Genomic DNA, 17,132 nt, shown 5'->3' with positions numbered 1-17,132 from the left:
TTCCTACTTCTGTCTCTCTAAGTATCTTTGCAGTAGCAAGGAAGGCATAGAAAGAGGCATAAATTTAGAAAGGCAAGAAGACAGAATGAAAACAAAAGCGACCTAGGAAGGTGAGGGGAGGCTGGTGCCTGAGAGAGGTGGTGTACTGCATTACAGCCTCCCTGAGCTGGAAGGGACCCTGACAGTTAAGGGGGGAAAAGGATTCTGTTGTTCTTCTGCTAAGGAAATAATGGATGCATTGCAAAGAGAAAGTGTCCTCTTGGAAAACGTAGCTCACTTATACACACTTGGATGTGTTATTATTTTACTTATTAACGATAACGCTCTCCTCTCAGAAAGCTCCCGTGGCATGAATGGAAAAGAAAGAATGTTTGCTAATCATGATATTATGAAAATAATATGATCTCCTCAAAAGAGGAATTTCAACTAAAAGAACAAACCAGGTGTGTGGCCTCATTTGTATTTCATGGCTATAAGTTTGAAACAACCCCACATGAGTTTGGTAAAAAACCTCTCTCAGCAAACCTACTGCTGATTAAACCCATACCTTCCACCGTGGCTCGCTTGGGCTGAATGGTGATGGCCCCTTCTGCGATATCTTCATGCTGGTGCAGTGGGTTTATTTTGGATCCCCAGCTGTCTGATCCCACCCAAAGAAAATGGCCAACTTGGTCAGCTCTTTTGGCTGCTGCAAGAATCTGCCTGTGGAAAGAAATATGGAAGGTTATATTAATGATAAAGAACATCAGCTGAATGCATGTATATTAACAGTCAGCAAAAAGAAAAGTACTATTATTTCTCAAAAAGTAAATAATTGCAAAAAACATGATAAAGAATTTATATCCCTAATATATAAAGATATTTTGTAAACCAATAATAAAAAAGATAAAGCATCTTGAGAAACATGATTAAGTAATAGTAAACGTTAAAAGATAAAAAGAGAACTACAAATGTCCAGTAAGGTAAAGACACATATTTACATATGTTAGAAATGATGGAAATGCAAGTTAGACCAAGGTACCAAATTCATTTCTCATATTGGCCAAAATGTTTGCTTTAAGAGTTTTGGCTTGGGACTGGAGAAATGAGCACTCTCATTTACTGCTGATGGTATATATTATCTCTGAAAAGCAATATGATTATGAATTAAACATGTTATTTATTTAAATAAACAGAACTCCATGTTAAACATGAAAAATGTATAACTTGTGTGTGATTGAAAATATTATATATACATATCAGGACAATGAGGGCAAATAAAAGAAAAAAGGGAAATAGTTATTAATGAAAAAGTTATTGCAATAGTATTTTTGGAATAGGGGATTGACGATTAATGAGATGTAATTCCATTTTTAGAACAGAAAAAGCTACAACTGAAGCCCCTTTGGTGGGTAAGACCGCAGGGTAAGGGGTTTGTCTGTCTCTCGGGACTTGGGAGTATCAGGCACTACAGAGCTACAGGGCAAAATGCAGTGAAAGATTGTAAATAAGGTGACAAAGGCCAGTTCTATTTCTTTTTCTTCCAGGCAGGAAATGACAGTTTTCTTAAAAAAATAAAATAAATAAAAAATAAAAAAATAAAATAAAAAGGCAGCATAGGAATTGGTTCTGATATTGTAAACACCAAAATGGTAAAAGGTGGATAAGAGATGGCGTGTTAAACCTGGAGATGGGGCTGGGAGGGAATGACTAAGTCAGTATAATAGAAATTGAAATATTAAGACACTCTAGGAATCTTAAACTTCTGCTCACAAAATGCTGGGAACTAGGGGTATGTTACTCCAAATAGAAAACAATTTTTCTGTAAAAATCTGATGCGTATCAGAAAGTAGACTCTCGATATTGTTATAAAGAAGTTCTCTAATGGAATGGTCAGTCTGACTCCCTGGCAACCCCATCAGTTGTCATGCACTGCCCATGGGCACAGAGCTTTTTACTGCCTTACTCATATGTGAATTGCCAGAAGACACTCATTATTGAGGAAAATCTCCATGGTCAAATAGAAAAATTAACAAGGAAAAGGAAATGTGTGGGGTGGAGCAGAGATAACATACGGAAAAAAACCAAAGTAATAAACACATTTAAATGAGAATGATCATATCTGTAATCAAGAACAAGATAATAAGAAAAATAAAAAAACAAGAAACAGCTCTTATTAAAAATATGAAATGAAAATTACATTAGCATAAAGTGCAGAAAATTCTCTAGAAAGCAAAACAACAAAAAGTTGGAAAATAAATAAGAAGAAATAAAATTATTTTCCTCTTATCAATAATCAACCCAGGAAGACCTATATCCAGCTAACATTTAGAGAAAAAAAATGTACAGAGAAAATAGAGTAAATCTTTAAATATTATTTTTAATAAATAAAAATCCAAAAAATTGAAAATACAAGTTTTCAAATTTAAAAAACCAGCTGCATAATGGGAGGAAAATCAAGCATGTCACGAAATATAAGATCCCTGGAAATAATGAGAATGTTTTAAAAGCTCTTCAAGAGAAAATGAGAAGACATGAAAAAAAATAAGAAACGATATTATTAACCTCTCAAGAGGCCGAAAAAAAAAAAAAAAAAAAAAAAAAGATGGATGATGGCACAATGGCTTCAAAATTCTGACAAAAAGACTTTAAAATGTTAATATTTAACACACAAAGAATCCCAACACAAATAGAATTTGCATATTTGTTCAGTAGCTCTTTTAGATTTTTCCATCCACAATTAGAACCCTAAATTCCCTATATGTTAAGAGTTCTGCAACTCATTAGTCACCACAGCTATTTGTTGTAAATGACTTCTTTACTAGGTATGATGCATTTATTAATAAAAATAAATATGATGCCACACGTTACCACCCTAACTACTAATTAAGGGTAGAGGCAGAATGAGAACATTTTTAGACATAAAATATATGAACAAGTTTTGCCTTAATTTACTCTTTAAAAAAAAAAAAAAAAAGCTACAGGTTATGCTCCAGCAAAATGAGGAAATAAATCAAGAATAAAATTCAGTTAGGTTCCAGAAAAAAAGGAAATGGTAAAACAAAGAGAATGAGAAGAAGAAACTCTTCAAATGATAATAACTGATCAAGATTAAAACAGAATGATGGAGATTTCAGGAAGGAAATATTCAGGAAAAACAAGGCAACTCAGATAATCTTATATATGAATATATGGAGAAAAGTGAAAGGCCTATAACAACAATAGAAAAAATATTAAAGATAACCATCAAAGTATGAAGATTGTCATATTAACTTCCAAAAACAACAAAATGTTTTCCAGAAAAACAACTACCATAGAAAACATACTTGATGCTGTAGTGCATCATATTTATATCATTACAGTAATGTAAATACTGATTTTTGTTAAATTAAAACCTGATAGAATATTATGACTATAGAAATAGAAGTAAGTCATATTTAACATAAGAATTAGATATTTAAAATTAATAATTCAAAAATTGCAACATGTACACATTATGCAGATAAAACCAGAAGAAACAGTTTAAAGAGTTAAAGTAACTGCTAAAAGAGAACAGAACCAGAAAGTATGGTGAGATGGAACAGGAGACTAATGTTTTGCATCAAAAGTACTTTAGTCGTAGTTTGGTTTTTTAATGTATTATTTTCATAAAAATAGATCAAATATTTATGCTTTTGGCCTAGAGATACCACTTTGATAACGTATCCAAAAATGATCAAAGATGCTGTCAAAATGTTTGTTCATTACTGGGTTAACCTACATACAGAGCAATGGGAAACCGGTTTAAAAAAAAAATGACAATACACCCAAAGGATGAATTCTAGAGCAATTACAAATGTACTTAGTTTGATTTCCACAAGGTATCAAACTAGATACTACACAATAAAAAAGAAAATTAAAATGAAACACATGATAAAATATTTAATTCTCACAAAATAAAAGCAGGCCAAAAATTGCTTGTATGTGTGTATATATGCATAGTTAAAAGCATAGAATCATATCGAGGCACAGAAAATACAGAATGACATACAATTTTTATTAACCCAAGTTTGGGGAGGTGCTGATGAAGTTTGAAGAGGATAAGAAAGGTAGGGATAAGCCAAGTAAAACAGGAAAAGAAAGTCAAAACTGATACAAACACAAAAGTATGTTCAGTTTAATATATTAACATAAAATTTGGAGGTTATAAGAATATAATTAAAGCATTTAAAAGTACTTGTGATATGAAATGATTAATCTATAATATGAATTGCAAAAAATGACAAAATTCTATGTGATCTTTATTCTGTTGGAGAAAATTTGTGTATGTGTAAAAAAACTTATTGCAAAAATTAAACTAGAAATTTATTAGTAATTATCTCTGAGTGTTGGAATTGCAGGTTTTATAGAAGATTATTTAAAATTATTGTTTATGATTATTCTCCTTAACCTTTAATTTTTCTAGCAGATTGGGGGCAAAGTAAAATGTAACAGTTCCTTTTATTAAAAAAAAAAAAAACAATAAAAAAAATCTTTATTTCCCAGTGGATTTACAGTGAGCATGTGTTCCTTTTATAATCAGAATAAATTATTTCAGAAAAAGAATCCACTCTTGTCTAAAATCCAAATTATCAATACCCATGACTGATTTAGCACTTAGCTTTAAAATCTAGATATTAATATCTTCTCACTGCTATCCCTCTGACAAAGTATTTGAAGTTAATGTTCCAAGAAACCTCAAATTTTCCCATCTACAATGTAAATCTTCTGAAGAAAGAAATAATGTAACATTATGGGTTATCAGTACAACTCAGACACTGTGTTTAAGATGACGTTTTAGAAGACATTTTTATATGCTGTTGGCTTTTAGTACTGTGCTCAAGAATAATTATTGTCATCACTATTATGAATGACAATATATAATAATGTTTAACACACAAGTCTAATGCAAAAAGAATGCGCATAATTATTGAATGTCTTATATACAGTTTACATCCAAATATGAAAAACTCACACTACTTGCAAGTCAAGAGTATTATAACCAATTAGTTACCAGAACTATATGCCGTACATCTTTTATGTGCCTTGTGCAATCTATTTAAAAATAAACATAAGGCCATATCTTACCAATGTATTACATATTTAGCAAAAGTGTAAAATAGGTGTTAAAAGGACTTATAAGATGAATAAGAAGGGTATTAGCAGATTTTTTTTTTAAAGTACCAGAACAGAAAGAGTAATATTATGAAAACAAAATCTCATAGATACCTAAAATACAAAGTGAGGGAAAAATGCCATAAGATAATTTTGTAAGGAGAGAAATAATACATTTAAGGGATGATCAGAATCGGGATCAGTTCTCCCAAACTGGAGTATGGAATGCTTGAAATAGACCTTGAAGAAGAGACATAAGTTAGACAGATAAAGAGAGAAAAACATCATGAGCAAAGACCATGATGGAGAAGTAATCAGAACAAATCGGAGGGTCAGAGTTATGCATTTTGGATGGAGAACTGGATGAATGTCGATGAGGCCTAAACTGTGAAAATAAGCTCACATATTAAATCACCACGAAGTTCAGGAAAAAAAGAAGCTTACTGTTAAATTATTAAATATGAAGCATTAGGTTAGGAATTTCACTCACTTGTTCAATGCCATTTATTGAGCTTCTACTATGTCCTGAGCCTCTGAGTTATTGAGAATACAAAAGCAAGTTGAAAGAGGCATCATTTCTGCCCAAATGTTTACAAACTAGTGAAGAATACAGACATTAATTAATCCAACAATAAAAATGACACCATTCACATAACAATGAAACTGAGTTAGTACGAAGAATTTTCCAAAGTGACACTGATCAGATAAATCTTCCCTGAGAGGACAGCACTAGAGATAGCATTGAGGTGATGAAGCAGGGAAGGAAACATGGGCCAGAGAGGGTGAAAGAATGCATGCAGAATTGGGAGGGAGATCATACCACAGCAATGTGCCTTCAGTAGCAAAACGTGAGGGAATTTGGAGTAGAATAAGACTAGAAAGGTGAAATAGCCAGATCACCCGAAAAAGAACTCTAAAGGATGTTCATTTTATTGGTAGGAGACTTGAGGCCCAAATAACCTGGAAGGCAGTGGGAGGAACTTGCCCAAGGTCAGACAGTGCTCATTATCTAAGGAGCAAATAAACCTCATTTAAAACTTCAAAACTCTTTCCATTTAACAGCCCTGCCACCACACCTGTGGTCAGAGCTTTATACTAGGAGATGGATGGATTCAGGGGCAGGGTCCAGAATACACAAAGCAGGGAGAGAGACAGGTTGGAGACACTGGTGGTAAAGACACTGAAAAATCCAAGCAGGAATTTAAGGGTCCAGGCCATTAAACCTTTACCCTGAATAAAAGATATTCACCTCAAAGTCAATGATATATTATTTTGAACTATTAGATAGACAAAGATTTAAAACACACACAAATAACTCTTTCACATCAATGGACATATAAATTGGCATGACTCCTCTGGGAGACAATATTTATATATTTTTAAGAAGGGACATACCTTTGTCTTAGAAATTTTTTAATAGAAATGTATTTTATAAATATTTATGATATCTACATAAAGCATATTTGCATGTTATGTTTTATTGCATTACAAATTTATATATTGCATAATACATTATAGATTAACATATTTTTCTATTTATATTTATACACACAGATTTGTGCAAAAGGAAGTTAATTGCAGCATTTCAATAGTCTGTAATCCAAATTAAATGTCAATCAGGGAGCAGTTAGATAAATTACAGTACCTATGTAAAATGAAATTCTGCCTGGCTATTGAAAAGACTGAATAGATGTATAGGTACTGATATTCAGTGATCTCCATGATAAAATGATAAACAAAATACTGAACAGGAATACACATAATATGCTACCATTTGTGTAAAAACAAGCAGCACATCCCTCTAGCATATATACAGAATGTCTCCACAAGGATATATAAGAAACTTTTAATTAGCTATTGTACCTGGAGAGAACTTGTTAGCTGTGGGACAAGATGGAAATTATACCTTTATTTTAAATTTTCTAATCAGGTTTGTTTACTGTTTATTCTAAAAATAAAGATTATAAAAGCAAATATTCTAAAAATTCTAAAAATGAGGACTGTGGACCAGGTTGGTTCATGATCAGAAAAAAAAGCAAGAGACATTTACATTGTGGAAACAAGTCAAAGCTTGCTTGTACGTGGCTTGGCCAAAAATACAAGGAACCAGGACAAAAGGAAAGTCAAGATTACAAGCAGATTTTTGAGTCCAAGAAGGATCAAGGTCTGAAAAGAAAAAAGAAAAAGTGGATTGGAGAATGTAGAGGTAGGACAAATTTTTGATTTGAACATAGTGAAGTTAAAGCACTAGCAATAAAACCAGAATGTTAAGACATTTTCTTTTACATTAAGAGAACCATTCTTTGGATAAAAGTCTGTTATTAATATATTTGGAAAAAATGTTAAATAAAACACCTTTAAAACATCTAGAGTTTTCTGTTTTTACAAGTAATTGAATACTTATTTTGCTAACAGAGGGAAAATACGTGACCATACCATGCTACTACTATATGTGTCGGGGTAGAGGCAAGCACAGACTTTGCCGCTGTATGATTACAGCTTTGATCTTATGCTATCTTTTCCTGTCACAGCCGGCAGCCTCATCTTTATCCTAAAGTTGCAACATGCATATTAACAAATGTCACCAGTTATTCTTACTTTATATCCTCGTCGTTGGCAAAAATCACGACGGCCCTGGAGTTGGGGGTGTCCAGGAGTTGTTTGATAATTCTATCAAAGTCAATGGTCCTGTCTTTGCGTTCCTGGGGGATTCTCACGGACTGGGCAATGCAGAGTCCACCTGTTTAAGAAAAGAAAACATAGTGTCAAGAATGCTTCCACAGGGATGTCAAAGCAGCCAAGGAAGGTAGATGAGGAGATTCTGAATCCTGGATACACAATACTTCCTTGATGCTGTTGCTAAGCGAGGATGGCATAAGACATCATGCTGAGTCCTGAGATGTTGTTCATACCTAATGCACTTTCCATGGTATTGCATGACATTCTCCTTATAGTACACTTACAAATATCTAATGATTCCCAGCAATACCAATGATATTACTTCAGAGGAGGCAGGTTTAGGTAGGAAGAAAAAGTGGCTAGGTTGAAGAAGGTTTTTGAATTGAATGCAATACCCCTTACTAACACTACAAAAAGGAAACTACAATAAAGAAATTGGAACAGGTAAAGTTCTGTGTATCTGTGACTTTTGTGGTGTTTGCATTCCCAGAATTTTTTTTCCCTTTTCACCCATCTCTATTTTTAAAGATCAATTCCAGTGGAATAAATGGAATAAACTAAAATCAAGAACACCAACTACAGTAAATCATGGTAACAAACACTTATTGACAACATACTATGTGCCCAAGTCATCAAGTGTTTTACAGATGTTATCTCATTTAGTCTTCTCAAAAATCTGATAAAGTATTTAATATTGCTCATTTTATGTTAGGGAAAGGGAGGAATAGAGATGTGTTAACTCCAAACTTGTCAGAGCCAGTATGGTATTCACTGGCATTATGAATTTCACGATGGAGAAATACTCATCAGTTTACTAAGCAATGTGTATACATCTTACTTCCCTGCTTCTTGCTTAGCAGCTGCTCCTCGATCTAGCATTTTATAAAACACACTTAAAAGCCAGTATTGATGAAAAGGATGGAGGAAATATTTATAGAAAAATCCTAACGGCCATGCAAGGGGCACAAGATCCAGGGACAGAGACAGGTAAAAAACCTTACTCTAATGTGTAATGTGTTTAGGAGATATTTGTAATCAATAAGCTCAAACCTAGAACATGGACAACTGGGTGGAAGCTTCTAGACTTCCACAAACATGGACAAATATAAAATCAAATACAAAATTAAGCCTTCATTACACTGGAATCCCAATTAGTGTTACCTCACTCCAAGTGGCTCTCAACTTTCAGCATACATGGAATCACCTGTGGTCCTTCTTTAACATATAAACACCCAACAAAACTATTAATCATCTTGACCTAACTGACAACCCACACAACAGAAACGCACTTATTCTTTTCAAGCACAAATGCAACATTTATTAAGATAGACCATATTTTGAGCCATACAAAAAACATTTTTAAAGCATAGAAATAATACAAAGTATTTTCTCAGAGTATAACAGAATCAAAGTAGAAATCAATAACAGAAAGATAACAGGAATATCTCCAAACACTTGGAAATTAAACAATATACTACAAAATAACCCATGGGTCAAAGAGAAGTGTCAAGGTAAATTTTAAAATATTTTGAGCTAAATATAAATGAAAGTACAATATATCAAAATTTGTAAGTTACAGCTAAAGCAGTGTTTAGATAGAAACATGGCATTATGTTTATATTAGAAAAGAAGAAACATCTAAAATCAGCAACCTAAACTTTCACTTTAAGAGAAAATAACTGAGTAAATACCAAAGGAAAAAAAAAAAAACAGAAAGGACATAATAAAAGGTAAAGCAAAAAAATCAATGAGTTTAAAAACAGAAATATAATAGAGAAAAACAATGAAATCAAAAGCTGCATTTTTAGCAGAGCATGATTGTGAAAACCTACAGATTCGCTACTCAAGACACTGAGGAGGGAGAGTCACTTAAGCCCAGGAGTTGGAGACCAGTCTGGGCAACATAGCAAGATCCCAGCTCTTTTATTATTATATTTAAGTTGCTTTTTTTCAAAATATAAATAAAATTGATAGATATGAAATGCAGACTGAGACAAAAATGGAGAACTAACAAATGACCCTATTTAGGAATGAAAGAAGGGTAACCCTGATGATCTCATGGATATCCAAACACAACATGAGGATATTAGTAATAACTCTACATCAATAAGTTCAGCTATGTAAATGATATGAAAGAATTCCTTGAAAGATACAAAGTACCAAAACTGAATGCATAATAATCTGAATAGTCCTATGTAAATTAAAAATGCCAAATTCGTCATTTAAAAATCTTTCAGAAAATAAAGATTCAGGCTCAGATGGTTTAACTGATGAATTCTATCAGTGAATGAATACATAAAACATAATCTACACAATCTCTTCCAGAGAATGGAAGAAGAGAGAACATAACTCATTTTATGAGATCAGTATTACCTAATACCTAAACCAGGAAAAGACATTACTAAACAAAAATTACCAAAAAAAAAGCAATACAGACAATATTACTTGGAACATATTTGCAAATATTCTTAAAAATATTTTAACTAAACAAATCCAACAACACATTTTTAAAAAGATTAAGACTGAGTGGGTTTTATTCAAAGAACAAAAGGCTAATTAATTATTTGAAAAATCAATCATTATTTACATATTGTCAGACTAAGAAAAAACATGAGCACCTTAATACATGCAGAGAAAGTACTTAACAAAATTATCTCTATATATATTTATAATAACAATAATAAACTCTGTAAACTAGAATTAGAAGATAATTTCTTTAGCCCAAGAATAGGCATCTACAAAAAGCCTACAGCTAGCGTCACATTTAATAGTAAGACACCACAAGGCAAGTTGCCCTATCCTGTTCAATACTGTACTATAAACTCTTGCCAAAATGAGGGGGGAAAAAGAAACAAACTATATACATGTTTCAAAGGAAAGAGTAAAATCAGTTCTATTTACATATGACATAGAAATCCCCCACTCCCCAAAAAAAAACTATCAAAAAATCTCCTGGAATAAGTTCCTTAAACAAGGTTGCAGGATATGAAACTCAATAAGCAACAGTGAATCATGTATCAGCAAGGAACTACTGGAATTTTACATTGAAACACAATGCCATTTAATAGTATCACCAAAAAACCAGTCCTACTTAGGCAACAAAATATGTACAAGGTCCGTGTGCTGAAAACTATAAAACATGGCTAAAATATATTTTTAAACATGTAAGTAAATTCTTCCCAAATCTATCTATGGATTCAATGCTATCTATATCAAACTTTCCGTAAATATTTTTTTTTTATTTTTGTAGATTTCAACATCTAACAACATTTATATGGAAGGGCAAAGGAAATGGAATAGTCAAAACAATTCTGAAAAATAAAAAAATTGGAGACTCACACCACCTAAGTTTAAGACTTACTTTGAAGCTACAGGAATCAAGCAGTGTATAATGTTGGTAAAAAGTATTGATAGTTGAACAAAGGGAAGAAAATACAGCCTCAGAAGTACGCCAACACAAATATAGTCAACTGATTGTTGGCTAACATGCAAAGGCAATCAAAGGAAAAAGAATAGTCTTTTCAACAAATGATGCCAAAATAATTGGATTTTCTTATGCAGAAATAATAAACCTTGCCTTATATCTTATACAGAAATTAACTCTAAATGGATAATAGACTCAAGTGTAAAATATAAAGCTAGAAAACTTTTAGAATAAAACAAAGGGAAAATCAATATGACCTTGGATTTTGCCAATGAGTTTTTGAACATAACATCCAAAGCACAATCTACAAAGAAAAACATGATAAATTGGATTTTATGAAAATTTAAATCTTTTGTTCCGTGAAAGACAGCATTGAGAAAACGAAAGCACAAGTCAGAGACTTGGTTAAAAGTGTATGTTTGATAAAAGAATGTATCCAGAATATATAAATAACTCTTACACTCAGCAATAAAAACACAAATAATCAAACAAAATACCAGAATTCACACTTACAGAAGAGCTTGTGAAGCACATTTCTGATCCCCACTTCTAGAGATTCTTAGTCAGTTTGAGTAAAGCCTGTGAATTTGTAGTTGGAACAGCTTCCCAGGTGATGCTGATGCCGCTAGCTTTGGGCCCACACTGCTCTACGTGAAACTGCTGCAGGTGGTCAGATTTTGAGACATGTTCACCTGGGTGTCTCCATACTGGTTGTAGCCTACTTGGGTAGAAGTAAAATTTGTTCAATGATATTTTTGCCAAACATTTTTTGAGGAGCTCTTAGGAAGGTGGCATAGTGAAAAGGAAGGAAAGGGTAAATCATTGTGCTTTGTTATAAAGCTTACAATGGTACAGAGAGCCAGCAACAGATATATCCCTGGGCAATGGCGACTACAGTCTCAATACCATGATTCCTCCAAGTCTGGAAAGCATTATGGAGAATGGTGGGATGAAACCATCTGCAAACTGTCCTGGGACTCCTGGGGAGAAGAAATGGTTACTTTACCACCTTCTCAGCAAGAGAAGGGGTATAATTTTGTACGGAAACCCAGCTTCCCATCAGGATTCAATTACAGCTGAATGATTAAGCAAACTGGAGCAAACTCCATTTGGCAACATGTCTAGTAGAGGAGCAGTCTGCACACATAGATTGAGGGCTCACCCGGTGTACACTGGGGGAACTGATGTGCAGAGTTTCATGATTGCAGAATTGAGATGCTCATCCCCTCTTACAGGGAATTGCCCGCAGGTGAGCAAAATTAAACACCTCAACAGAAGAGATTGGCTATTAACATGGTAATGGGAATAAACCTGTTCGCAAAGCTAAAATGTAAAAACGAAAGAAAACTGGAAAACAGAGAGAAATAAACATGCTGTTTTGAAAATCAGTTCTTGGAAGGCTTGAATTGTACCTGCTGGAAGGACAATCCACCCCTTATTTGCCTCAGATCCATAAGAGAATGTGGTAGGTTTAAAAATACACTTATATTGTGAGTAGATGACATCAACACAAACATTGAAGCCATACCAAGAATGTCACTGTGAGACAACAATGATGGTCCCATGTACCTACCAGCAAAAAATGGAATCGTGCATTGCGCGCGCGCGCACACACACACACACACACACACACACACATATATCTGGTATCTGAATATCACTTAGCTTATTTCTCAGTAATGGTGATAAGTCAGCACACTACATTCTCCTCGGACACACAAAAAATATAATCAGAGTTTGATGCTGCCAGTTGGTATTGCAATTGTCAAATTAATTCACACTTCTGTGGGGAGCCAACAAGTAGGGAGAACTGGAAAGTTTCATCGTAAATGTTGCAATTGAAGAGCCATGAGAGAGAGGACAACTCCATTCATAGTACCTCAGCTTTCACTGAGAAAGTCCACTGTCAAAACCTTAAGAGAGTGATACATACAAGAGAGATACATACAAGCCACTGAAGTAATGAAAAGAATTTCAGAGTCCCAGAAATCAATCTGCTTCTTGATTCAGAGCTGAAAACTGGTCAGTTTTCTGTCTACGCTTGGTAGCTAGCAATCTTTAACAGCAAGAAGAATCTCAGGAATCACACCACAGATGCTTTCCAATAAAATACTTTTCTCTCCCAAATGATTATGAATTATTTTTGATCCAATAAGCAGAAATAACAGAAAACAATTTAAAGCCTGCAACTCAATCCTGAGAGAGCTGATATACAATACAGTTCTATTGATGATCTATTATTTAGATATCCCAATTTAATTTAGTAAATATTTATTGAGACTATTATAAGAAAAGCTCAATTTTTTTTTTTTTTTTTTTTTTTTTGAGACCAAGTCTCGCCCTTGTCCCCCAGGCTGGAGTGCAATGGCGCGATCTCAGCTCACTGCAAACTCCGCCTCCTGGGTTCAAGCAATTCTCCTGCCTCCGTCCCCTGAGTAGCTGGGATTACAGGTGCACACCACCATGCCCGGCTAATTCTTGCATTTTTAGTAGAGATGGGGTTTCACTATGTTGGCCAGACTGGTCTAGGACCCCTGACCTCAGGTGATCCGCCCACCTTGGCCTCCCAAAAGTGCTGGGATTACAGGCGTGAGCCACCATGCCCAGCCTCAATGGTGTTTGTTTGTTTTTAAAGAAGTAATACATGGAAGCAGAAGAAGCCTTAGAATACCCACATCCAAATCTCCATTACACATGGAGAAACTAAGATCCAAAGAGTTTAACAGAGATAATATTAATCATAGTTGAAGGACTGGGTCCCATGAGTTCTGTCTGTGTGCTGATGCTATTCTAAGTACTTCTTATCTATTAACACATTCAATGATTATACCACCTTATGAGTGGGGAGAAAAAAAGAGGCATTCTGAAATAAAATAACTCACCTCAAATCACAACTGAATGGCAGAGTAGTACTGAGGTTTTAATCTTTCAATACTTTAAGCTAAATGACAAGACAGTGATCTGTCCTCACATACTCCACAGATTAAGAGGAGAAGAGAATACATATTATAAAAGGAGATAAACATACATAGAACACATCTTGTTAGAGGAATCACCAAAGGTTTTATAAAAGAAATTCAATTTCAAATGAGATGTTACATGTCTGTGAAAGGAAGGATACTTAATGGAGGGAAGAGAGGGGTTAACTTTGAAAGGTCAAGGTCATTGTGAATAAGACAGTCCAACCCTCCCGCATTAGTGTGTTTTCATGCTGCTGATAAAAACATACCCAAGACTGGGTAATTTATAAAGAAAAAGAGCTTTAATGAACTCACAGTTCCACATGGCTGGGGAGACCTCACGATCATGGCAGAAGGCAGAAAGCACATATTACATGGCAGCACACAAGAGAAAACATGAGAACCAAGCGAAATGGGTTTCCCTTTAAAAAACCATCAGATCTCCTGAGACTTATTCACCACCACCAGAACAGTATGGGGGAACTGCCCTCATGATTCAGTTATCCCCCACTGGGGCCCTCCCACAGCATGTGGGAATTATGGGAGCTACAATTCAAGAGGAGATTTGGGTGGGAACACAGTCAAATCATATCACCTCCATTTCCCCTCCCATCTTTGCTGAGAGATTCCTGGTTTTAGGGTGGTGAGGCATCCAGTCCCACACAACCGCTCATCACTGATCACAGTCAAAAGGGGTCAAGTATGTTTCCCAATCTCCCAGCCTCTTTTCAACTACAAATAATCACGTGACCCACAAAAGAGGGAGAAATTTCCTAGAGTCAGTTCTGGGAAAAGTTTTACTCCCATGGTAAAAACAGAGGGAGGGGGAAAGAGAGAGAGAGAGAGAGAGAGAGAGAAAGCTGTGACTTTTCCTCTAACCCTCTATATATTATGATGTCTGCACTATTACTGTCCTCTTGGCACCACTAGGACACAGCAAAAGGATGACCAATTCCTTAAAACTGGTAAACCAGAAAAAGAGAGAGAACCAGAGTCCCTGACATCATGCACCATTGAACAGAATAAATACTGTTAGCACCCACCTACTTCCTGATATGAGAGAAAATGAAACACCTTTTCGTGTCAACTCACAGCAGTCAGTTTTCTCTTATTTGCAACTGAACACAGTCCTAAATGATCTTTACCTCAAAACATTCCAAGCTCAGTATAGAAAAGAAAATTCTTGAATATAAAAAAAAAAAGTCAAGAAAATTAAAAGTTAAGAGTCCCAAGGAATCACTGCGGCAGTGAGGATGCTGGGAAGAGGGTGTGGCTGGCACCTGCATGGATTTGTGGACAAGATTGTTAGGTGAGAGAGGGAGACAGTGGAACAGTGTAAATGGCCACAAAGAAACTGGAAAGAGCACCTGGGGGTGGGGAGGGGTGGACAAAGATTTTGGTGATAGAGGCATTGAGAGTTAAGAGTACAGGGTTCTTGATCTTTCTTAGCCTCTAGCTCTCTGTGTGATCTTTGACACGTCCATACCCCTTTCTGGATTGCCAAGGGAGAGAGAGGAAAGAAAGAAGACAGGAAGCAAGGACAGATGAACACCCCCAAAAGCGTTCAGCAGCCAGAATCTAGGGAACATTTTGGGGAACAGATAGATAAGCATGGTTGCAGTAAAGTATAATAAAAAGCAGAGGTTAGGCTGGTGGGGTTGGGGTGGAAGTACACAAGACTTCCTAAGACAAACCACAGGAAACTGAACGCTTAGATAAAAAACTCTCTGTTCCCTGACAGTGAGGACCACACCTCTCATTCTGAGCAGAATGCATGTTTTATCTGCACATGCTAATGAGGAATGAATCCATCATATCTTTCAGCCAAGAAATGTTGAACAGCAAGTCTCTATAAAATGTATTCAGGAATTTTATCATTTTATCCCAGGCAATATTTTGCCTGAGAAACATTTGCATTATACTTGAGGACATGCTGAGGCTTAAAGCAATCTTGGACACAGCTATATGTACACTAGCTGACTTAACCTTAAAATCTAGGAACTAAAACAACACTTAGAACAACGCTTCCATTTTACAGATGGTGAAATTGTTCCAGAAAGGGGAAATGATTGAGAAACTCTGCATCACAGCTGAGGCTGCAATTAAGTTTTACAGATTTCTGATGTCATATTCCTTTCCTTTGTGTTGATACTTTGTGATACTTTCTTTGCCATTTTTAGATTCATGTATTCATTTAAAAATATTTATTAACCAACTTTCATATTTCAGGAATTCTTTTAGTTGCTATGAGGGGAATATAGAAATTAACATAAGATACAAAGATCTTGTTCTCACAGGAATATATACTAATAAGACAACTTTTCTTTTTTTATTATTTTTATTTTTTTATTATACTTTAAGTTCTAGGGTACATGTGCACAATGTGCAGGTTTGTTACATATGTATATATGTGCCATGTTGGTGTACTGCACCCATTAACTCCTCATTTACATTAGGTATATCTCCTAATGCTATCCCTCCCCCCTCCTCCAACCCCACGACAGGCCACCGTGTGTGATGTTCCCCTTCCTGTGTCCAAGTGTTCTCATTGTTCAATTTCCACTTATGAGTGAGAACATGCGATAATTGGGTTTTTGTCCCTGCGACAGTTTGCTGAGAATGATGGTTTCCAGCTTCATCCATGTCCCTACAAAGCACATGAACTCATCTTTTTTATGGCTGCATAGTATTCCATGGTGTATGTGTGCCACATTTTCTTAATCCAATCTACCACTGATGGACATCTGGGTTGTTTCCAAGTCTTTGGGTTGGTTCCAAGTCACTATTGTGAATAGTGCTGCAATAAACATATGTGTGCATGTGTCTTTATAGCAGCATGCTTTATAATCTTTTGGGTATATACCCAGTAATGGGATGGCTGAGTCAAATGGTATTTCTAGTTCTAGATCCTTGAGGAATCACCACACTGTCTTCCACAATGGTTGAACCAGTTTACT

At 35.0% G+C, this 17,132-nt stretch overlaps 1 protein-coding gene across 1 annotated transcript in view; it reads right to left on the bottom strand.

The window, feature by feature from the left end:
* The window catches only part of GRM7 (glutamate metabotropic receptor 7), a 912,442-nt gene that overhangs the window by 455,757 nt on the left and 439,553 nt on the right, over positions 1-17,132 (bottom strand). Inside the window, exons 3-4 of the mRNA XM_050778591.1 lie at positions 7,711-7,852; positions 548-702 (exon numbers count right to left, since the gene is read on the bottom strand). Coding sequence (XP_050634548.1) covers positions 548-702; positions 7,711-7,852 — 297 coding nt within the window. The remainder of the gene's footprint in view (positions 1-547; positions 703-7,710; positions 7,853-17,132) is intronic.

This window comes from Macaca thibetana, chromosome 2 (genome assembly GCF_024542745.1).
Source record: "Macaca thibetana thibetana isolate TM-01 chromosome 2, ASM2454274v1, whole genome shotgun sequence".
NCBI classification, from domain to species: domain Eukaryota; kingdom Metazoa; phylum Chordata; class Mammalia; order Primates; family Cercopithecidae; genus Macaca; species Macaca thibetana.
The sequence above is the reverse complement of the archived record's forward strand: the minus strand, read 5'-3'. Positions and strand labels throughout refer to the sequence as shown.